Source organism: Vanessa atalanta, chromosome 16 (assembly GCF_905147765.1).
Source record: "Vanessa atalanta chromosome 16, ilVanAtal1.2, whole genome shotgun sequence".
Lineage (NCBI taxonomy): Eukaryota > Metazoa > Arthropoda > Insecta > Lepidoptera > Nymphalidae > Vanessa > Vanessa atalanta.
In genome coordinates, this window is record NC_061886.1 from 11,224,681 (window position 1) to 11,249,281 (window position 24,601).

At 37.2% G+C, this 24,601-nt stretch overlaps 2 protein-coding genes across 2 annotated transcripts; both read left to right on the plus strand.

Moving 5' to 3' along the window:
• The first annotated feature begins 9 nt into the window (after positions 1–9).
• LOC125069664 (disks large homolog 5) lies at positions 10–20,702 on the plus strand. Its single transcript, XM_047679185.1, has 27 exons — positions 10–611; positions 691–740; positions 1,643–1,935; positions 3,531–3,646; positions 3,970–4,089; positions 4,227–4,344; positions 4,642–4,787; positions 4,861–4,984; positions 5,072–5,184; positions 5,872–5,978; positions 6,219–6,358; positions 6,424–6,519; positions 6,862–7,002; positions 7,288–7,445; positions 7,601–7,785; positions 7,894–7,973; positions 8,588–8,718; positions 10,952–11,060; positions 11,464–11,554; positions 13,805–13,878; positions 14,634–14,697; positions 14,937–16,870; positions 17,173–17,447; positions 17,688–17,905; positions 19,697–19,830; positions 20,263–20,482; positions 20,560–20,702. The coding sequence occupies exons 2-27, from the start codon at positions 698–700 to the stop codon at positions 20,664–20,666; spliced, it is 5,337 nt and encodes a 1,778-aa protein (XP_047535141.1). The 5' UTR covers positions 10–611; positions 691–697; the 3' UTR covers positions 20,667–20,702.
• On the plus strand, positions 20,667–24,406 carry LOC125070138 (the record flags this gene model as incomplete). The annotated part of the gene is made up of 1 exon (XM_047679837.1): positions 20,667–24,406. A coding segment is annotated over one exon (858 nt), but the record flags the coding sequence as incomplete, so codon positions are not given.
• Positions 24,407–24,601: the final 195 nt, after the last annotated feature.

Below are 24,601 nucleotides of genomic sequence, written 5' to 3' on the forward strand. Positions count from 1 at the left end.
CGTCCTCTTTTGTGTCCGTCATTCATTCATTCATTTACTTGCTAAAAAAGGTAGAGAACAGAAACGGGAAATGTTGGCAAATTAGTACTGATAAATACGTGTAATAGTTTTGTTTTCTTATTTGAGCTTATAATTATTATAAAAACTGCGTGGTTTTCATATTTGGTTTAAAGGCTCTCGTAATAAACGATCTGTTTACATTGTGAAAAAGCATTAACTCCTTTGCCGTGAAAACCATATTCGTAGCGAAAGGACAGTTTTTGTGGCAATTTCAGTGTTTTGAATGTTCGGTGATGGTATTTATGGACCGTATCGGTGTACAGTTATCAGATATTCGCGGGTGGCCAAGAAGTTTCTGGCAAATCGTCGCATAATGTCGAATAGATTTCGTCCTGTGTAAACAGTAAAGTTGCAACAGTCAACCAACACTTGTGGTTTAGAAGTTTTGCAACCATCATTAGAGCGTGAAAACCGTGTCAAGCACTGTAGGAGATTTGGATTTTATCAAAGAAATAATAATTAATAAAACAAATACAAGCTTCCTCAGTCTTCTTATTAGATCATTTTTTTGTAAGTTCGAAGACAATGGGACATAGAGCGTAATTTCGAAGGTATAGTTACATTTTAAATTAACTTCAAATCTCTATTCGCTTCTAAGTATTTCCTATTAAATAAATAAAATTATTTCAGACATATTATGGCATCCGGTACTTCCTCTTTGGAAAGCAATGGGAGTAATGGTAAGTTGTTCCAAACAAGCAACATTCTAATAACATAAACAATGCTTGTACACATACACATAATAAATAAGTTCATCACAAAAAAGTATACTTGGTAACTATTTAATAATAAACTTTTATTTAATCTGTGAAAGAATCATATCAAAGTATTTTGACTATAATATATAGTGTTTTAGCATAAATAACACTATAAATATGTCTGTAAAAAATAGTATAAAATTAATTTCAAATTTAGTTGTATTTCAGACATTATGTTTTATAAATCGTGCTAACAGCAGAACTATTACAATATTAAATATTTTAATATTAAAAGTATATGAAGGAATAAATAAAGGAGGTATTTACATCCCTCCTTACTTTATTCAATAAAATAAAGTATATGTATTTTAAAAGGAAATTAGCCATGAATTAACTTTCTCTTTTTTAAATAATTTAATTATTAACTTCTGATGTATTAACACTTAAATTATATAAAGTTTATTAACACTTAAATTATACCCAAAACTCACAATTGTGGTGAACATTGGGTAAATAAAGAATTTAAAAAGTTATATCATGTTCTAAGGTGGATCTTTTTAAGGATATTATTACTTTGTAATTAATCATATAACATTTCAAAGCTTTGAATTTAACGAGTTAAAGTCTCGTTCAATTCTTACCATATATTAGTGCTGGAAATATTGTAATAATAATTATTTTATTTATTTAATTTAACAAATAACATAATCTAATTAGTGCTAGGAAACACGAAATACACAATAACTATGTTAGTACTGAATAAATTTGAATTCAACAAAAAATGAAACCTAAATTAACTGTATACAATATAATTTTAACCATTTAAATAAAGTTTCTAATTAAGTAATTTAAATTATTTCTACATATTATGTTCATTATTCTAGAGTCAATATCCCATAGCTACGTGAGCAATGAACGACACACTACTACACAAATAACGTCCATACCGCTGCCGATCGAATATGAGGTGCTCTCTTCATCACAATGCTACGACAAGTCGAACTACTCCAGTCATACGCATGCTATGAGCGCGCCCTACGAGCTTGGACAGTATGACGTCATCAACAAGCAGGCAAATGAGACCTTGAAACAACAGTGCGAAAAGGCTCTGCATGATCTCAATCAGCTGAGACGACAACACACAGAGACATCAAGGAGGTGTGAGCATGTTATGAAGGTGTGTTTAATTTTTTATTAATTTATTTTCCTGATCCAGTATTAGTTATTTAAAAACTGCAGTGTTTTGTTTTTTATTCTTTTGGTTAACTAACTGCAATATAAGCCACTGCATGTATTATTAGTAACTTATATTTTGAGTACAATGATTCGGCAAGAAGAATTAAAGATTTTTTTTAAATAATATTGTTGGTGATCCTCTTTTACACGATCTCTAAACTAATTATATTAATTTGACAGAACTGAGAATTGCTATCCTTTTCAACACCATACATGAGAAAGAGATAACAATACTAGCAACATTTTTATTCTCTTAAAATTAGTAATTGAGTATTGGTATTGAAATCATAGTATTCTACCAAGATTTGTAAAATGTAATAATTTCACTGTAGTAACAATCCTTATAAGTTTCACTGCTGGGCAAAGGATTCTTTTCCTCTTAAGTAGAAGGTTCAGAGATTCAACCATGCAACTCTAATATGGATTGGTGGATTCATACATGTCAAATTATCAGCTGACATATACAGGACGAGATTAGTGGAAGTACATAAATTAAGTACTTGGATTTTTTTTACTAACAGTATTTAAAACGGGATATTTACTATGTTTTATATTTTTATTTGTTGGAGCTCGATATTTCGACATTATCTACGAATGTCTTGTTCACGAGACTGACGTTTGCGGGTAGATGTTGACGGCATTAGAAGTGTCCATATCGGACTATCTCCTTTCTCGTACGTTTGCTGCGTAAACACTGGTTACCACTACCACTGTCACTTTCACCCTTACTATATGTTTTATTTGCACTTTTGATTTTGATTGATTTTTTTTTCAAATTTTAAACAGTTTTATAAGATACCTCTCGAATTTCGACGAATTATATCCCCCAAGTGCTTTAAGGGCTATCTCTAAGCTCTTTAATAAATCCTATATTGACGCTGTAGTTAGAGTTTAAGCGACATTCATTTGAATAGTGTATAAATAATGTTGAAAAAGATATCTCTCAAACCAATTCATTATACTCTGAAACCATCATTATCGTAACTGTTTCGATAAACTTAGAAGCGGAGTGAATATACACTTTTAGTTCAACTTCTATTCATAGGCAAAATGAACCTATAGGAAGTAATGTTGAAACTCTTCGCTATTCAACGAAATTTGCGTTTCAGAAATGAATTTCGCAAAAAGCAAACTTGACCCAGTAACCTATATATTACTGAGAGTATATTCGTAGCCTCGTCGAAAAATATTAACTGGTTTTTCATTTTGTACGACTTCAGAGCGTAATGTGAAATACTTTTTCGAACAGCTCATTAAAAATTCGAATTGAAATTCAGCTGAAACACTTTACTGAACTCTCTGAAAACTCGTAACTTACTACGTATTCAGAACTGGTAAGTTACAAATTAAACTTAGGATTTATGAATGAATGAATTTGCGATCGTAATCGTTTTTTTTTAAATATTTGTATCGTTATTATGAAGTATAAATGTTAATCTGGCGACTTCTTAAGTATCACGATTGGGTTTTTGATATTTTATAAGTATTATATTTACGAATGATTTTATTTAATGTCTGGGTATTTATTATCGTCAGGAGTTGGAGTACTTCCGGGGTCAGCATCGGGCAGCAATGAATCAGCTGGAAGTATCGGCTCAGGAGGCAAGCAGCCTCCGCGGCAAGTATGGTGACTTGCTCAATGACAATCAACGGTAAAAAAAATAATTTACATGGAATTATTGTAATGCGTTATTTGTTTATTTTTTCAACGATTAAGTAATTAATAATTTAGTGTATAGAGGCTAATATAGTCTCTTATTTCTTTGTTATAACTTGATATATTTTTATACAAGTCACTGACTACATAGCCAAATGGATGATTTATTAGATTTTTGGGGCGAATACGTATTCGTTTTTTTGTTTTGACTTATGAGTAATTTTAAATATAAATATGTATATATAACGGTGTAATTGATACACGATTGGATGGAGCGAAAGTGCTTAATTAATTTTGATATAATAATATTAATTTTAGACTCGAGCGTGAAGTGCAGCACCTGCAGCAGAGCAGCACCGCGGAGGGTTCAGACGCACTCGTCCATACACTCCGGAAATACGAGGCTCTCAAGGAAGAGTTCGATTGTTTCCAAAAGAGGTTTGTAGGATTCGATAAATATTTTAACAAATTTTCGATTTGAATTTACTTTTAAAACAATATTATTGAAGCCAACCTTTTTGAAGTTATTGCAAATAGATGTGTTATGTAAATCACTTATCACTTTTTGGTTTTAGGTATGACGACTTAATAGAAAATCACAATGCCACCCTGGAGAACCTACGAATCGTGCAAGAGGAAAATAGTAGGTTAAAGACACAATGCCACGAGTTGACACAAGAGAGGAATGCAGTGGTACGTGTACACATATAATGCTCCAATATTATTAGTAAATAAAAATTCTATAATATTATGTGGGAAAGTTTAAAAAGTACGATGGTAGATTTTTAAAAGGTGCGGCTTTCTGGTTCACTCGAATAGATACCACCACCATCACACGAACTTAATCTAATATCTAATAGCAATATTTTGCATTGCTGTGTACAGTACCCGGTACTGTTTGACAGCAGAATATCTATCGAGTGGGGGTGGTACCTACGGAGACGGGCTAGCACCGAGTAAAGTGTAAAGTAATCCCCGGTCGCATTGCAGATCCGGGAGCGCAACGCGCTGAAGCAGCAAGTGGCGAGCGTGGTGCGGCAGTGGGAGGGCGGCGTGCGCGAGCGGGCCGACATCAAGCGCCTCACGGACGAGCGGAACGCCGCCATGGCCGAGTACACGCTCATCATGAGCGAGAGGTGAGCCCGCCCGCCGCGACCCGCGTCCTGCGGCGCGGGCGGCAAATGTGAAAATGCGAAGGGCGTATTACAGGGACACGGTGCACAAGGAGATGGAGAAGCTGGCGGACGACCTGCAGGCCGCGCTCAAGCGCGTGGCGGCGCTGGAGGCCGCGCTGCAGGCCTCGCGCGACGAGCAGCGCGCCACCGCCCTGCAGGTACCTGCCGAACTCCACGTGCGATTCCGACGCATTTATTAGTATAAGTGTATTAAAACATGACATATTCGTTTTGCTCATTATTAGGCCGAAAGCCTGCGCCGGGAGATAGAATCGGCGCTAGTCGACCGAGATCGCGCTATCAAGGAATGTACCGACTTGAAGACTCCACAGAACACCTCCACGTTGGGCAAATCGAGGTAGGTAATTCGTTGGTGATATTTTATAAAGGCGAAAGTAACTCTGTTACCTTTCCACGCTTAATCTACTGAAGCGATTTCGATGAAACGTCGTATGGAGATATTTTGAACCATGGGGAGGATGTAGGATAATTATAATTTAAATTAAAAATTCAATACAAAATCAATCTGAAAATACCAGTGATTAAGAATGTAAATATAATATAATAAATAAATAAATGTAGATTTAATCCGAAAGTTTTAGTAAGAAATTCAATTTTATATTAAATTCTCCATTTCCTGAATAAAAATCATAAGTACGAATAGTGAGTACTATAATCAAATACTATTATGGATTATCTATTTATGTTTCTTTTAACATACGCTTCAATTGCTCGTCGGTATACGGACCGCCTAGCGCCTGAGGCTATTATGGTTATCACTCCTAACATAAGTTCACTTTCAAATAGAGGAGAAACTAGGAATATTAGTACCTTGAGAAATACAATGTTTTTGAGCAGAAATGTATCGGTCTGTTAGAACTTAATAGAATAGATGTGGTTTTTAATTTAGATTCTTAGATAAGAAATTAATTCTGATACAAAAAATAAAATATTTATATGTTAATGTTATTTTAAGGTATGTTTTCTTATCAGCAGTGTTAGAACCGAAATACACATATCAAACTTATCATTTTTATTTCTACAGACAAGATAATTCTGCATATCATCACTTGGGCCTCTCGAGTGGAGTCGGAACTGACGGTTTCCTAAACGGACAACACTCTAACGATCCCTCGATGGATAAACTGCAAGGTTGTCTTTTCATTTAACTATTTATGACTACTGAAATAGTGTGTCAACTGATTCGAGATACAAAATTATTTTTAAATATCAATCAGATGTTATCCGAATCGGATTATGTATTAATTTTTAATATTAAGACAAATGGGCTACTTGGTATTAATTTATGGGTCACCTGTGTTCCTATATGTAGTTCATCTCATGCTAGAGTCCCTCCCGTAACTCTAACGTAACTCCCCGTCGGTCCCCCAGGTCTGGTGGGCATGGCGGTGGACGCGGCGGAGGCGGAGCGCGTGGACGACGTGGAGCAGGCCAACCAGGAGATCGAGCGCCTGCGCGCGCGCGCCGAGCGCCTGCAGGCCGAGCTGCACGACGCGCAGCGCGAGGCCGAGGTACGCCGTCGCCGCCGCCGCCGCCGCCGCGCCCGCCCCGGTACTCACCGCCTCGTCTGTTCCAGGTCTCCAAGCGCCGGAGGGACTGGGCCTTCTCGGAGAGGGACAAGCTGCTGCAGGAGCGAGAGAGCGTCAAGGCTCTCTGCAATCGACTGAGAAAGGTAATGTCCTTTATCGCTAATAATAATAATAACGTCACCGAGCACCGAGCTCAAGATGTAGGACATACGGTGCATAAGTGTGTGCACAAACACAGTAGCACTCTCCATTTCGTCACTCTAATTATACGATGGGACGGCAAATCCGATAAGAGTGTCGTTGAAAGAGTTCAGGCACAAGACATACTTCTAACTTCGAGACTCTGGGCTGCTACTGAGAATTTTTTAATAGAACAATCCAATTACTTTTTTCGGTCCGACGATGTAATATACGTAGATAAGGTGCATGATATCGTGTTCATCGTATTCGCTGTCGCGGAGCTAACGCGCTCGGTTCGGTTGCAGGAGCGCGACCAGATGGTGGGCGAGCTGGCGGAGGCGCGGCGGCACGGCGGCAAGAAGGACGCCAAGGACGGCCGCGGGCCGCGCGCGCGCTCGCACGACGAGCCGCGCGCCGCGCCGCCGCGGGACTCCGCCGACGTGCAGGTCGGCTATGTGGGGGTGCGGCCACCTACTCTCCGCCCAGCAGTGCCCACTACTGGCTCAGGGGATATAACATTGTAGTTCCGCGTGTTATAATTTTTTTTTGTGGGCAATGGTGGCCATATATCGTTACGTAGATTAAGTGTGCGTCGCCTATTTCATTAAAAAAGTTATAAATTGTCAATAAAAATGTAGGTTAAAAATTACAGTATATAATGTTTCTCTTGAAAGAATTATAATCGTATTCCTTAAAATGAATTAACTTATAATTGGCTTTCGGTATTTCAGGACTTCGAATGGGAAATAATCGACGTGGAACTGAGCGGCATGGGTGCGGACTTGGGTCTGGAGCTGTGCGGCGGCCGAGACGAACCCTGCTACCCTAACGATTTCAGCGTATACGTCGCCTCGGTCAAGAAGGGCTCCATCGCGGATGGAAAGATTAAGTTAGTAGAAATATGTAACGCTCACACGATTGCTATTTCAAATATGAGGATATTTATCAGTGTTTTCTTGCACAATATTATATACATTGAACTCGGTACCGTAAGTCGACGACGCACCGCGGAGTAGGGTGCTCACTGGATATGGTGTCGCGCAGGGCGCTGGACCGCGTGGCGGCGGCGGGCGGCGTGTCGCAGTGGGCGTGCGGCGCGGCGTGCGCGGCGGCGCTGCGCGGCGCGCTGGCGCGCGGGCCCGTGGCGCTGACGCTGCAGCGCGCGCGCGCCGCCCGCTCGCTGCTGCGCGTGGCGGGCGCCGGCCGCAGCGGCCTCACGCTGCAGCAGGGTCAGTCCGTTGCCCAGTTATCGCATTGTTTCATACTAATATTCGTTCTGTGCTCTCCATTTCCTTTTTTTATAAGTAACTTATGAAACGAATAAAAATTGTCGTCAGGTATTTTCATAAGCAAAATAGCGTGCGGTAGCGCGGCCGCCAAGGAGGGAAATATCTACGTCGGCGACAGAGTTGTTAGCGTGAGTGTATAAATGTACTTGTATTATAATTTTTATATTAATATTTTAAATAAAAAAAAAATGTATTATTTACTATATAATGTAATTATACGTGAACATCAAAAAGTTAAGTAAATTTTCTAAATATTTGTAATATCGTATGGTGCGGTAGTAAAACTAATATAATTCGAATATATAAACGCTTATATAATAAAAAAACACTCTTGATACTATCATATAAATGTACCGATACATTATTAAACTACAAAAAAAATTGAATACAATTGTATAATTTTTTTGTTAGGTGATTAGTAAGTAGTGTGATACGTGTACATATATGGATACGGTAGCTACTGGTAATTCATACTAATATTATAAATGCGAAATTAACTATCTGTGTATCTATTATACTATATATTTTGTATTCTTTGATTTAATTCGGTCTGAAGCAAGCTTGAATTCCAAGGAAGGACATTGGTTACTTTTTTGCCTACCAACCACTAACCGACCAATCACTAAAACGCTATTAAAGCCGCGCACGACAACTAGTATAAAATATATTTAATTGTAGTAATGAATCATATATACATTCCTGAAAAGACCATATTAACCTTGAGACATCCCCCCCCCCCCAGATCAACAACCGCTCCCTGGAGGGCGTGGGCAGCGCGGCGGAGGCGGCGGCGCTGCTGAGCGACGTGCACTACGACTGCGTGCTGCTCACCGTGCTGCGCCCGCTGTACCCGTGCTGCGACCCCAGGAACAGGTACACACGAGGCCCATTTAATGGTGGTCGCATATCGGTCCCAGGCTGTGCACGTGCTCACACGTGTCTCTCACACATCGTCCGACGGGTCACGACAGTGGGATCAGACTTCTTATGACCTGTATGAAGAGGCATTCAAATCATTCACATTACCCGACCGAAGGCACTACGAGCTCATCCATATAATGGTTACAAATTACAAAGTATTCAATTATTTTTTATGTTTTTGCTAGGCGGACTGGCAAAAGGCACTGGCAAAAGACCAGTGGTCACCATCGCCTATAGACGTTGGTGCCGTAAGAAATATTAACCACTTCTTAAAACATAAATGCGCTACTAACATAAGACAACTAAGATGTTATCTCCCTTGTGCCTTTAGTTATATTCGTACTTCGAATCGGAACACAACCGTATTAAGTATTTCTGTTTGGCGGTAAAATATACGAGTAAGTACCCAGAGGAGCTAACAGCATAAGTCCCCCCTACCACTAAAAATTTTTTTAATAACCATTTTTCTTACATATGAAAATTAGTTTATATAGTATTATTTTGGAAGTGTTATCAGATCATTATATGTACGATTAGATAAACGATAAAGCGATTCAGTCATTATCTACACGATTCAGCAGAGTTCAGACCATGAAACAGATCTATGGAACGTTTTATTCCAGTCTGAATACTATGTGAGCCAGTCAGTACTAACACTCATAGTTGGATATTTATTCATAGTGTTAGGAACGATCTCGGCTCACTAGTTACTCACATATACACACACACACACACGCACGCACGCGCACACACACACACACACACACACACACACACACACACACACACACACACACACACACACACACACACACACACACACACTCTCACACTCACTCTCTCTCACACACACACACACACACACACACACACACACACACACTCTCACTCACACACACTCACAAACACACACACTTGAAAAATCACTATGGAATATAATATTGTAAAATTTTGTAAATCTTAATAACGTGTTCACATGTTGTACACAATGATTAAGAAACACTCAAAGAAGGGAACGGGACTGTATTACAGATTATTTTATAACCTAGCGAGGAGTACAGTACTACACCCAACTGATCGAAATAAGATTATTTTTTTAATTTGTACAAACCAATTATAAAACTAAACTGCTCTCAATCAATCTCTTTTTTAATTATTATTATTATTAAAATTGTTTAAATCAGATTAAATTTTCACGAGCATTCAGAGCCGAGATGGCCCAATGGTTAGAACGCGTGCATCTTAACCGATGATTTCGGGTTCAAACCCAGGCAGGCACCACTGAAATTTCATGTGCTTAATTTGTGTTTATAATTCATCTCGTGCTCGGCGGTGAAGGAAAACATCGTGAGGAAACCTGCATGTGTCTAATTTCAACGAAATTCAGCCACATGTGTATTCCGCCAACCCGCATTGGAGCAGCGTGGTGGAATATGCTCCAAACCTTCTCCTCAAAGGGAGAGGAGGCCTTTATCCCAGCAGTGGGACATTTACGGGCTGCTTATGTTATGTTATGTTAAATTTTAGACTGGTACTATTAATTATTATGCTCTATTTTGATCTATATAAGTAAAACTTTTAATATTAACCTTATTATGTCTTGTACTAAGTTTATAACGTGATAGGTAACTTGGAGTTTCCTAATGCGTTAGCTTTAACTGTATATAATCCAAATATATCTAAAAACAATGTAATATATTTTTAATGTTGCACTTGTGTCTTAATAATTAAAATATTAACTTTTTTTTCATATATTTATTGAATCTCGCACCTTCAGCCCATATTACGCTATAGACTCGAAATTTAAAAATAATATCTTTTGAATTGATAAAGATAATATAAGATTTTAAATTAACATGGTTATTTTTATTACTAACAGTATTTAAAACGGGATATTTACCATGTTTTTTATTATTATTTGGTGGGGCTCGATATTTCGACATTATCATCATCACCTAAATTAGATTTGCATTTTATAGTAATTTTTTTATATATATATTTTTTTTTATATTCAGCTTTTCTTTTATTCGGTTGTAATTAATTTTTAATGAAAAAAGCATAATAGTCTGTCTACCAGTGAGATTGTGTTTTCTTTTTCAATTGTATCGTAATAATATCCGATTCCGATAAAATCGGAAGTAAACATGTTTGCATTTTTGTCTCAATATGCGCAAACATCCCGCAGACTCTCGCTGTACGAGCAGTCGTACGGCGACGGCAAGATGGTGAACATCTGCTCGCAGACGGACGACAGCTGGGGGGGCGCCTTCGTGCCTCCGCCGCCGGAGCCCAAGGTATCTTATGCACAGAAATATTATCAAATATATTTTTATTTAATTTACTTATCAAGGACTCTCATGACGACTACACTCAAAACAAATAAACAAGAAGCATAGTTGGCAATGCATGCTCCTAAGCCGTGGGTTGCATACTTTTTAGTAATTTTCTGCAAGAATAACGAGTCCTTAACACCCTTAAGTCGCGCATACTCTGAAGTCTTAAGTGGGCTCAATGACGATAACCACTTCAGTCGAAATAAAAGAATAATGATTTTAATAGCTATTTAAGTAAAGTATATGTAACCGAATCAATTTTGTTCTTGCTGTATTCACATGGGCCTTGGAGAAATGAACATGAAATGATGTGAACCACATCATCGGCGGTGCCTGCTGGTCTCCAATAATAACGATGTTTCAGGTACACGTAGACCACGGGGTGCCGGATTTTGACAGACGATACGTGTATCACGTGGCAGCCGGCAGCCAGGGGAAGATACACCAGGAGAGAGGTAGGTTGATACGGATACACGACATGTCTGTACATTTTAATAGTGATTGCCTTAATTCAAATAATCTTGAAAAAGAGAACTCGTTTCTTCATATTATACTTTCTTGGGTCTTTTTAGGTGTTTTAAGTTACATATACGAAAAGATTTGACTTTATTTATTTATTAAACTAGTATTTGTCAAACCATTAAAAAAAAAAACAATCAATCAATCAATCAAAAATCATAAGTAGAGAGCCGCCGAGAATTTCGGAAATTAATTAGTTCATGTTATTAAAGTATAATATAAATCTGATTAGCCCAGTAAACTTAGTTAACTAAGTTTTTTGGCTCTAGTTGACTATTGGACGAATTCTGTAAATATAAATAAATATTGGGAAACATCTTACTTGATAACTTTGAGCTGATGATAGAGCTTTTACTGAATACTTGGTAGCGGTATTGATTAAACGTCGGCCTCTGTTGAATTGCACACATCCATACACGAACATAGAACACCTATATTAAACTTTATTTTAAGGTACTTTTACTTCACAACACACGCTAAAATAAAATTTATGCTGGCATTGACCAAAAATAAATTGTAAAAAGTAATATATATATAAAATTATTTAACCAAACCAAAAATAAATTGTAAAAAGTAATATATATATAACATTATTGAAATCATAGAAATTTGAGTTCCCAGTAAACAATCGGGCTTATAAGGCGGTATAAAATATTCAGTCCGGTACCAGTGACGTTTGACGGGTTCAATTTGTTTATAATTTGCCTCAAGCTTGCTGGCTAGTGAACATCGTGAGGAAATTTTGGATCGAAACAAATTGAATTCCATGTATAATGTATATCCCTCCAATTGCAGTGGAAACGTGTACTAAAATAATTCAAAATTTACTTAATAATGAAAGAGTATAAACCGCTTCTATAATGAAGTATGCATGCATATAAGTGCAAAGCCCGCGCAATTCAGTACAAGTCAGCCACACGAGTAAAAACTCTACACAAAACCGTTACACTATATGTACACATGTATAAACGACGACCTTGACGACCTCCGTGGTCGAGTAGTGTGTACACCGGTTTTCATGGGTACGCCACTCCGAGGTCTCGGGTTCGATTTCCGGCCGAGTCGATGTAGAAAAAGTTCTTTAGTTTTCTATGTTGTCTTGGGTCTGGGTGTTTGTGGTACCGTCGTTACTTCTGATTTCCATAACACAAGTGCTTTAGCTACTTACATTGGGATCAGAGTAATGTATGTGATGTTGTCCAATATTTTTTTATTTATTTATTTATAAACATTTATAAACGCTCAAGAAGTCGTCTGGTATAATATTGTATGGAATATATATCCATACATATATATATTGCAAAATAATATATGTTGTATATTGTGTCACATGTTCGAAGTGTGTCTTTAAACAAAACAAAGTACATTATTTGGGCACAACTCTTGAGCGATATCGTTATCAGCTATCGAGTGATAAGGCAAGTCATCGATGTATTGAATGTTTGTGGTACACTGGGATCTACATTTATTCAAGAGAATACGATTTAAATTTACGTTTTTTTATATAAAATAGGTAGGCGGGTAAATGAGTCGCCTGATGGTAATAGACCTCCAACGACCATAGACATTGGTTCTGTATGAAATATGTATTAAACATTCGTTTTACTTCGCCAAAATCGCCAACCTTGGGAACTAAGATTATTTGTACCTGTAATTACACTGGCTCACTTGCTCTTTAAACCAGAACGAAAATACTAAGTAATGTTGTGAGGCGCTAAAATATTATCTGGGTAGTTATATTAGTCACATTTATTATACAATTATCAGTTTTTATTGGATTAATCACAGGTTTTAATAATTAGTTGATTTTCCTAATCTCCCATATATTTAATTTTAGTAAATAATTAAAAAGCGAAATTATTAATTGATTATATTATAACCATAGTTAAGAAGAATACATTTTAGTATTGTCTTTTTTTGAATTAAAACTGGAGTACTAACTAAAGTAAATTATATTACTTTTACTGAATATTTAAACAATTAATACGCATTAATATTATATTTGTTTTTACCAAAAAATTATACAAAACGATGTTATTATTTTATTTAAAAGATTTTCTATTATTAATGATTAATATTATCATAAATAATCAAAGAATCGCCGACGCAAAACGTTTCATCGTTTTAACATAGTGTGTCTCTAACTTTACCGATAGCGAGTACGATCATTGCATCGCGTTTTGCAGGCACCTGGGACATGATCCGCGGGAAGATCGAAGCTGTTACTGGAGTCAGCAAGTGTAAGGAGAAGCAGAGCAAGGTAAAGACTTCAGTCTCTGTGTTTCTGGATGTATACAAAGCGTTACTAGATGGCGTTTGAGGCTTTCTTCAAAGTTGTTATTTGTTTTATTTTTACCGATATCTTATCAATATGCTTATAAATCGTACTGTGCTCTCTTGACAGTTATTCTGTCAAACAACAATGCTATTATGTGTTTTGTATCTTTGCATAATGGATTAGGAATCTGACTCTGGTTTTGCAGCGGAATATCTTAGATTTTTTGATCTGAGAAAATGGCTTAGATTTTTTGGTCAAATAACATTGTGATTTAGTTTAATAGATTTACATTTATTTGGCTTTTTGGACTGTTTAAACGTAAAAGAAGAGAGTTTGAACAATAATTCGCTTTGTAATTTCGTATTTTGATTGTGGTTCGTAAGAGTTCGTTCTTAAATGTTAAAATGGTTTTGTTATTTCGTTTTGTTTTGGTGATGATCAAAAATTTCAGAACCTCCTAGAACGGTAAACGAGAATTATCGTGATTTTTTTTTGTTTCTATCAAATTACTTGTTTTTATTTCGACTTGTTAAAATGTAATATTAAGATTTGCCGAGTTTTTTTTCTTATTTTCAAGTGATGAAAGTGAAAATTAGTAATAGTAAGTTGATTCGTTTTGAATGAGCCTAATTTTCCACCTTAATAATATGTTGTAAAGCGAGGCGTTTTAAGTTTGTAGTACTTTATTCGTAAATCATGGTGTTTTATTAAAAATATTTATATATTATTAATTCCAGGTGCCGGAGTCGGACGCTATCGCCGAATTGGATTCCGTTATCGACAGTTATCACGGAAAAACAAGTAAGGAAACATAGAAAGTTCTCGTTGAGTACTTAGTACTATCATCTGACATGTAATTATTCATTTTGCAATAAACGTGTGATTTATCATAATAAAAGCTAATCTCATGACTCCATATGTGATGCTAGGTGAGACTAGCTGGCTATAAATAGCTGCAAATTGCAAAATAAAAGTATTTCTGCAGTATTTCCGCAGTAGTAAACATATTATAATTTGTAACGTTTTATATTTTTTTCCAGTTAAAGAAACTAGCAGTGTGCTGAAAAGATCGCGTCGAAAAAATAAGGAAGCACAAAATGACGCAAAAAATGGAGGCACTTGGCCTAAAGCTCGAGCTAATTTTATATTAGAGGACAATGCCACTGGGACCATTGTACAACCTCGTTCCAGGAAAGAAAGGCCACCGCTATCCATTCTGCTCAGTCCACCGACCAAGCTACCGCCGGAGCCGCAGCGATCGAATACCAACCGAAACTCTAACCCGATACCTTTAGGACACGTACCGCTAACACAAGTCACCACACCGGCAAGACATTCAGTGTACAAATCTATAGAATCGAGTCCAGCGATAGAGCATTTTCCGAAACCAGCGCCTTTAGCCATTCACAACCCTTTCGCGCCCAGTAGCATGACCTTCGAAAAGAATCGCACGTTGGAAAAGGAAAAAATATCCATCAGCGATTACGAACAAGACGTGACGCCGAACAGGCTTAGTTTAGTTCAGAACCCATCCGAGGATTCCTTGTTCTACCAACCAGCAATGAGAAATCGGACGAAAAGTCCACACTCCTTAGACTTTATGGTCAATAAGGGCCCGAATTCCCTTGACTTCGTGACGAGGAAATCACCCAGTTCACTTGACCATTCCATAAAAAATCACACGGGAAAGGATATTCTCGACCAGTTTTATTCCTCAAAAAAGGCATCGTCTCCGAAAACAGTGAACAAGTACCCATCCGACAGTGACAGCTTCGGGCCAGACAGTTTAAATAGCAATGCGAATTTTCCAATGACGGGGACTCTGCCTTCACAGTCACGACTTCAGTCCCAATATTATAGAGGGCCATTTACGAACTCGAACCCGCACACCTCCAGTCGGTATAATCATCTTTCTAGTCCAACGAATATACCTCAAAGCCAATCCGGAGAAAGTATCGGTACAAGTTACGACATGCACTCGTTTACTTCCCACACGCACAATATGTCAGATCTCCAACCAGTACCTAGAGCCAATCGTGAATATCACCACACATACGAAGGTGGGACATTTCCAAGAAAAAAAGAAAACCAGAGGTTTCGAATACCCTCCAACCCCAGTGTCACCTCGAAAAATTCGGCAGGAAAACTCAGCACAGGATCGATAGAGAGAAGTTCAGAAAGAAATTCACCGATGCCGACATTTCATGTTGAAGTCCTGAGTCCTGGACGCGGTGCTAAGCAACTTACGCATAAAGGGACGAGAAATTCTATGCCAGAATATTGTGGGTTGGGTTGGAATAAACCTTTACCCGGTGAGCTTCGAAGGGTGCACATAGACAAAAGTCAGCAGCCACTAGGGATACAGATATACTGTCCCCCGAGCAGTGGGGGCGTTTTCGTATCTACAGTCAATGAGAATTCGTTGGCAAGTCAAGTTGGCTTACAAGTTGGTGACCAATTACTTGAAGTTTGCGGTATTAATATGCGTTCGGCGACGTATACTTTGGCTGCTAGTGTTTTAAGACAAATTGGAAATTCCATAACAATGCTTGTCCAATTTAGCCCTGAAAAATATAAAGACGAGATGGAAGTTCCAGGGAGTTCATCTTCTGGAGAAAGTTCGCACGATGAAGAGGTTTCTTTGTCAGGATCGCCTACACCTAGGAACTCACCCGGTCCTCAACAGTCCCTGAGAATGGACGTACCTTCCACAGATGTTGCTACTTTGAGGCAATCACAGGGGAAGGATCTACCCAGGTTTTTATTAATAGAGATGCGAAATTGTTCAGATTTGGGCATAAGTTTAGTGGGCGGAAATGCAGTGGGTATATTCGTACATAGTGTTCAAATAGATTCCCCGGCTTATATAGCGGGCTTACGCACGGGGGATCAAATCTTAGAGTACAATAATGTAGACTTAAGGCGAGCAACCGCTGAACAGGCTGCTTTGGAATTGGCAAAACCGGCGGATAAGGTGAGGCTTACCAAGCTGTTAGAATTTAATTATCTTTATTTAGATTTTAGTTGCGGACTTTAGTTCTTTTTAAGGAATTACTAATAGTAGTAGTACTAATAATAGTACTATTTAGCCCTAAAATTAAGCTTAAAGCTTGTGCTAAGAGTGGGGACGAAAAAATGCCTAATGAATCAGGATCGAACTTGCGACTTTTGACGTCGTTAGGTGACCCATACACTATTGCGCTATTTATGCTTTAAATTACTTATTTATACTAAAATTTTCTCCTAAGTCTAATATATACTTTTTTACTAACACAGGTGAGCGTGCTGGTTCGTCACGATCTTCAACAATACCATGAAATCAAAGACAAACCCGGTGACGCGTTCTATATCCGTGCGGGTTTCGATCGCTGTGCAAAAATAACGTCCATTGGCATGGATACCATAGATGAGTATTCGCTATGGTTCAGGAAGGACGAAGTTTTGTTCGTGGACAATACGCTGTTCAACGGAGCGCCCGGCCTGTGGCGCGCCTGGCAACTGGACTGCAAGGGGGTGAAGCGACACTGGGGCACCATACCCAGTAAATTTAAGTAAGAGTGAAATTGTTTTTGTGCTAGTATTACGTATTTAAAGGATATAAATAAACCTGCCGGAATCGCTTGGAATAGGTTTACAAAATGAAAGAATTTTATCCATTAGCGTAGATTCAAAATGACTGCCACAAGGCTCACTCAATGAGCTGTATTTATAATGTGCTTCGCTTGTACAATCGGGCGTGTAAGTGAAGCAGCCAGGCAGCGCAAGGTAAGGTAACGAGCGTGGCGGCGCAGGGTGGAGGAGATCCTGCGGCGAGGCGGCGCGCTGGACAGCGAGGCGGCGCGGCGCGCGTCCAGCACGGCGCGCCGCTCGTTCTTCCGCCGCAAGAAGCACCGCGACAGCAAGGAGCTGGCGTCCTTCTCCAACACCGAGCTGGGCTGCTGGAGCGACTCGGGCACGCTGGCCGACGACGCGCCGCCGCTCTCCTACCAGCGCGTCGAGCGCCTGCACTGTGAGTGGCCGTCCGCAACCTGTATTAAGCGACGCTATCGCCGCCTCGGAATGGAGATTCCACCGGGAAGAACCGGCGAGAAACTCGGTGGTTACTCTTTTTCGACATTTCAAAATACAGTCATGTTAGTTAAATACAATTATATATGTCTGTAATATATCCTGCATGGAAATCAACAAGTTCTAAATCTACGCTTTTTTATCATCTGTATAATCTCGTATTGATTACTATGCCTTCTTTACCAATCTATTTTTACAAATGATTTGAATTTATGGAACGGAAAAGTTAAAAATGTCACGTCAAGAAGAATTTATTGACTTTGCGGAGTCGGAAACTTGGCGTTATGAGCTTATTCTTACTCCTTTTGCACATACAATGATTATCCCTGATTTTATCAAAGTGATCGATGCTATACCCTGTTCAAGTTAGCTTGATCTTTTTGACAGACGGGCTAGTGAGAAACGGAAAATATAACATATATACCAGTCAATGGAACGATGGAACGCGTAATTCAAATTAAAATTCAATTTTTTTTAACTTATTTTTCTAAAAAGAGTAAGCTAAAGGGACGGCAACCACTCTCAAAAGAGACCCCAACCCAAGGGTATTTTATTAAGTATTTTTACAATTTTGAAATCATTAAATTAAGAAAATAATATCATATCGTCATTGCAAAGTTTTGTCGATCAGAAAAATTTACATCCGTTAAAAAAGATCAAGCTATCTTGTACAGGGTATAGTGTGAATATATATAATATTGTTGTAAATACATTGTGACTCAACAGTGAGTATTCCTACTTTGTTAAAAACATCCCGAAGAGAGTCTCTAGCTCCAAGATTATAGATTCGGATTGCTCTCTTTTGTAAAATAAAAACAGATTCAATATGTACAGCGTCACCCCAAAGCAATATGCCATATGACATAATATTTTAAAAATAACCAAAATATACTAGACAATATCAGTTGTCTAACTTTTCTAAGTTGAGTCTTCCTGTCAGTGAAGTCTGGAATCCAATGCTATTCCTACAAACACCGTGTTATCGGATACCTCAAGACGGCCACTCTTAAAAATATATTATAATTTTGCTTTCTAAAATTGGTTAGGTTAAAAACTACTTATTTTGTTTTTTGAGCATTCAAAACTAAATTATTTACTGTAAACCAATGGATAATGCACCGTTCACATCGTCATAGTCAGTTTTTTTCCTGTCTTCCTTAAAAATCTGTGAAGTATCGTCAGCAAACAACACTATATCACAAATACCTTTAACATAGAAAGGAAGATCATTTATTATAGTAGAAATAGAAAGGGATCCAAAATTGAACCTTGTGGAACATCCATTTTTAACGTAGATCCAAAAGACTTCATTCCATTAATGCAAACTTGCTGGACTCTTTGACTTAAATATAAAGCAATGAGATCAAGAGCTTTACCTTTAACACCGTAGTACATGAGCTTATAAAGAAGCGTCTCGTGTACTACACAATCAAATGCTTTAGATAAATCACAGAATACTCCAATAGCATTCTGTGATTTTTCCCAAGCATCATAGATATGTTTGAGAAGTGCTATTCCCGCATCAGTTTTCGAGCGACCTCTTAAAAAACCGAAATGCTCACTATGAAAAATAGTATTTGTACCGAAATGGACGAGAAGTTGAATTAAAATATTTTTTTCGAATATTTTACTTGAAGACGGGAGTGTTGAAATAGGCCTGTAATTACTGGGACGGGATGGGGATCCTGTTTCCAGTCTTAAAAGACTCGCTCATGCTCGCCTTCCTCCGCAGATGGCAGTCGGCGGCCGGTGGCGGTCCTGGGCCCGTTGCGGGAGTGCGTGGCTGGGAAGTTGGTCACGGACTGGCCGCACGTGTTCGCCAGGGCGAGGCCGGATCCCAGGGCTTTGAGAGATCTCGCGGAGAAGGTGAGAAAAAATATTCGTTATGGTCATGACAACATTAATTTATAATAAAAAAAAAAATTAGATTGTATATCTTGAGTTGAAAATTAAATTAAGGTAAACTGTCTGTAAAAAAAAGTAAAAGAATACTCTATTTTGGAAAAAAATAAAAAAAAAAAGTACTTTGACTTCGAGCACGAGATTATACAGACATGTATACTCCCCGGATTCAACAATCCTACAATTTTCGACCACTTGACGACACTTGTTCAACCCAGTATTCGTTTCTTATCATTAAAATATCTCTTTAAAATGGCTGCCGTGGTGCCGAAAAAGTTATAAAACACATAATCATATAATTACTTGTTCCATAATTAAATTTTCCTACTTACATATTCCTTTTAACTTTTTTCTTTACCAATTCCCTGTATTCATTTTCACCTTAACACTCGACAGGGTATCCACTGTATAGTCGACGTGAGCGTACCAGTCATAGAGAAACTTCATAAACACCAGATATATCCTATAATACTATTCATCAAGTTCAAGTCATTCAAGCAGATCAAGGAAGTCAAGGATACTAGGTATCCCGCTGATAAAGTGTCTGCCAAGGCAGCTAAGGAAAAGTATGAGCATGGGTTAAAAGTGGAGAATGAATTTAGAAATTACATATCTGGTAAGTATTGCGCTTAGTGACATTTAAATTCATTGAAGTGTATATTTTGTAATTATTATTTTTTATTTTACTTACAGCCGAGATACCAGCAGGCGTTAATATAGCGTACATGTGCACGCAAATCAAAGAAGCAGTGGAAGAAGAGCAGAACAAGACCCTATGGGTGCCCTCCGCGCAGGCCTGACCCCTGCCCCCCACGCCCCCTTCCCACACCCCCTCCACGTGCACCTCCTCCAGACCGAAATCGGTTACATTCTGTGCTCACTGTAAGTACGACAAACCATCTGTTCCTTCAGACATCGATGTAAGGTACTACTCGGATCCCGGCCAACCGGACACTCCCAAACAGAAAACTAAGAAGAAACCCAAGGAAGCCAAAAAAGATTCTACTGACAGCGACCTGAAATATTACTCCGAACCGGACGCTAAATATTTCGAAATCGACTACGAATTTCTAAAGGAACTTAAAAAAATAGCTCGTAACAACTGTCCCAAATGCAAACGGAAGCGGCCGAGGAAAAATGACAAGGACTCGCATAGATATAAAGACAAGAACAGGCTCAAACCGCCTCGACACGTTCGGATGAAGGAAAACTACGTCCTGTGCAATGGCAGGTATCACAGTGATATGGAACATTGCCGGTATTGCTGCAAAATATGTAACCGTTCAACGGACACCCTCGACTCCATGGAGGACGAGTATTCCCTCGTATCGAGGAGTTATAGTCTTCCATCTAGCAAAGCTACTATTAGTTCTCGCTCGAAATCGACTCCAACGAATCGTCCGCGAGAAAGAAAGAACTCGGTTCAATCGAATAAGTCCGTGTCGTTTCTCGAATCGAGTAACGAGGAATCGTTAAAAGACGAGCCGAATTACACAGCGAGTAGTTTTACAAATGACCTAAAAAAGTTCCTTCTAAAACCGTCTTCTCCTCGACTCAGCTTGCGCGAGAAGTTCATCATCAGTTTCAAACAAGAGTTGGAGGCTACGAAAAGGTCGCCCAAGCTCAAAGCCATTAAGGGCCTTTGGAAGTCTTATTGATGTATACATGGCGTATACCTTTTATAATTTTGTGATTACCGATAACTTGTAGGACATTTTTCAAGATTTTTATGAGATCGCGTTAGTATTCCGGAAACCGTGTCGTCTTTGTATACTTTTGTACTTTAGTACGAACATTTTACACGAAGTATTAATGCCCCGGTGCGGTCCCGATCTAATATTTCCTTATCTTGGTGCTTATTTTTAGGATTATAGTCTCGGTTCTTGGTATATCGTATTTTGAGTCAACGTAAGTGTTCAGAATTGGTCTAAACTTTGTAATAGCGATGTAGGTGCTAAAGTGAAATGCTATGTGTCGCGCGGACATAATTTAGACGTTTCAAACAAACTTTTAACTTAGAGAATTTATCTCTATGTACTATATAGTTAAGAGATTTAGTAGAAATTTTTTCTCATCTTATCAGAAATAATTAAAATATATGCCCGAGCGTCATACTATATAACATCATCGAATCATTTTAAATTTTATGTTTTATATATAAAGGTGCCACTGAGATTAATACTATTAATGTAACTGTCAATTTTGTATCGATTGCAATAAGTCGGTAAAACAGTTTTATCCTAATCCAAACCTATAACTTTAAATGGCGAAAACAATAGAGAAGTTTTTTTTTTTTTTACTCGCAAAAAAGTTCTACGTCTATCTAGTCTATGTCCGTCTCAAGATATACTCGTTATAATTTCTCAAATATCGGTGTCATTTTTAAGGTTAAATACATACATAGACATTTCAAGGTCGAATTTTCTGTTGATTTTTTTCTTTGAATGCCTCAACATGTGTCATTAGTCTTCTTAATCAAACATCATCATCATACTTAGAAGGAATATATCAAACAATAAAATATTCATATATTTGAAAGTGTCTTAGATTAGACTAGTAGACGATTTATTATAATAGACCCTAACACGTTCTACATAGGGTTCTTTTTGCAAGGTAGCATAGGTATAGACAACGTTGACAGTAGTTTCTTAGGGATCAATAGGGAATAGTTTTGTTATGTTTATAGATATTTATAGTATTATTGTGTACCTAAAAGGCATATAGTATTGCGTGTTTCGCAAATTTAGAAAATGGTAGATTATTTGATAGATGTTTTTGGATTACAACGATTTTTGGACGATAATTAATTAACTTAATTTTCAGTAAATAAAAACTATTCCGCAGATATAAACCGTTTATAGTGATGTTCGTATAATCGGCAATTATAAATAATTTCGATTTATATAAAATATATATTTTGCACGATACAATGAACTTATTGTTTATGTAATAAAGTAGTACGTATTTATTGGATTGACATTATTTATTATATGGAATGCACATTGTAAGTCGTTTTTTACACAACACGTAGAGCACCATTTATATGACGATATAATGTCATCGTTTTGAAACAACAAAACTTATACACGTCAGTTTTTAGATTATTAATTGCATATACAAGTAATCGTAGGCGTCCAGAGATTTCGTAAATATAAGTAGTGAATTAATTGGTTAACGGAATAAATAGGGTTGGGAAAATGAGAAGGACCAAATTTATCGATTCTATTTTGTCTTCTCTAACCCGTGTTTTACTGTAAATGTTAGCGAAAATTATTTTAAGCGCTTATTCCGTAAAATAAAATTTTGTAAATGTTATTTTTTATCATTTTATTTCATTACGATTGTTTTTAAAACATTTGACAATTGAAGCCTACTTATAAAGTTTCTATATATATCAAATAATTATCGTCTTAGTTGTTTAAGTATATGAAGATTTATGATATGTCCACAGAGTATCAAAAGATTTATTATCGAGCGGTCTGAAAATAATCAGCCAGTGTTTTAAATTTATCTATTTATTTTAATATAAAGAGTTATAAGTTTACGTGTAGTTGTAACAGTGCTAGAGTGCAGTTGGTAAGCGATCTCATTGATATTCACATGTGATGAGGCTTTATGGATATTGAATTTTTTTTTTATTATTTTCAGCACAGTTTAGTAGTTAAGTTTTTTTTGTACAGAGATTTGATACAAGTTTATGTTATGTTAGCGTTATTGCTTACGCCGTTATAACACCTTTACGCTTACTGGATTCTTGGAAACAATACAACCGTTGTTCAAAATGTTTAGGGTGATAAAACTTCTCTGTAATAATTTTTGTAACGTTAATCGTTATCGCAGTAACAACCGGAAGCCGTTTTTGTAAGGTAGACACTGACGAAAACGTTAATTATGGCAAAATTTACACATAACTTTGCCAAAATTAACCGACACCTATTAGCCTGTTAGGGATGACGTGGCTGAGAAGTTGATATGTTAAATTTTTTTGAATAGATTTAAATTGTTAGACGCGCCGTCGGTTTTTACCTTATTAAACGGCAAATGAATTCTTGGTGTGTGAAACAAATGTTTGTGGCAACAAAAATGAAATAGTTCCACAAGCTTTACCGACCTGTTCCTCAATTTCGATTCCTATTAAAACGATATTTTATTATTAAAACAATATGGTGCTACTTTATTGATATAAATATTAAAATATTTAGTTATCAGTATATTTTTTGGTGATGTTTATAATTCTTAAGTAATCTTACAGAGAATTTTTATCATTTCCTGTCATTATAAAAATAGTTACCATATAAGAAAAATATAAATACAAATCGTTCGAAGTTGCACAAAAAAAAAAATCATACAATTAAACCGATATTTTTTAACCACTCTTAGTTTTAAGTGTACTATAATTTGATCTGATATTACCGTTAAGAAAAGTTGCTTATATTGTTCGATTCGATGTAAATTATAAAACTAAATAATTATATACAATTAGTAGTTGAAAATGTATTTAAATAAATTGACAATAAACAGTATTGAGAGTATAAATGTACGCGGCAGTTTTTTTATGTCTTATTTTCGATATATTTATCTGTTTAAGTTTGTTTCTTCTTTTTTTTTTTCTTCTCTATTTTTATGTAAATTTCGTTTTGTTCGTATTTGTGTATATCAACTACGACGGTATTTTCCTTATACAATTATTACGTTTATAAAGATTCAACGAATTGTTTACGATTTAGAATGAAGC

Bases quoted from the DNA above. Each gene is read 5' to 3' on its own strand.
- LOC125069664 (XM_047679185.1), top strand. From the start codon at position 698: ATGGCATCCGGTACTTCCTCTTTGGAAAGCAATGGGAGTAATG. The intron at 4,345-4,641 runs GTACGTGTACAC...GTCGCATTGCAG, and splicing joins CACAAGAGAGGAATGCAGTG to ATCCGGGAGCGCAACGCGCT. The intron at 14,698-14,936 runs GTAAGGAAACAT...ATTTTTTTCCAG, and splicing joins CAGTTATCACGGAAAAACAA to TTAAAGAAACTAGCAGTGTG.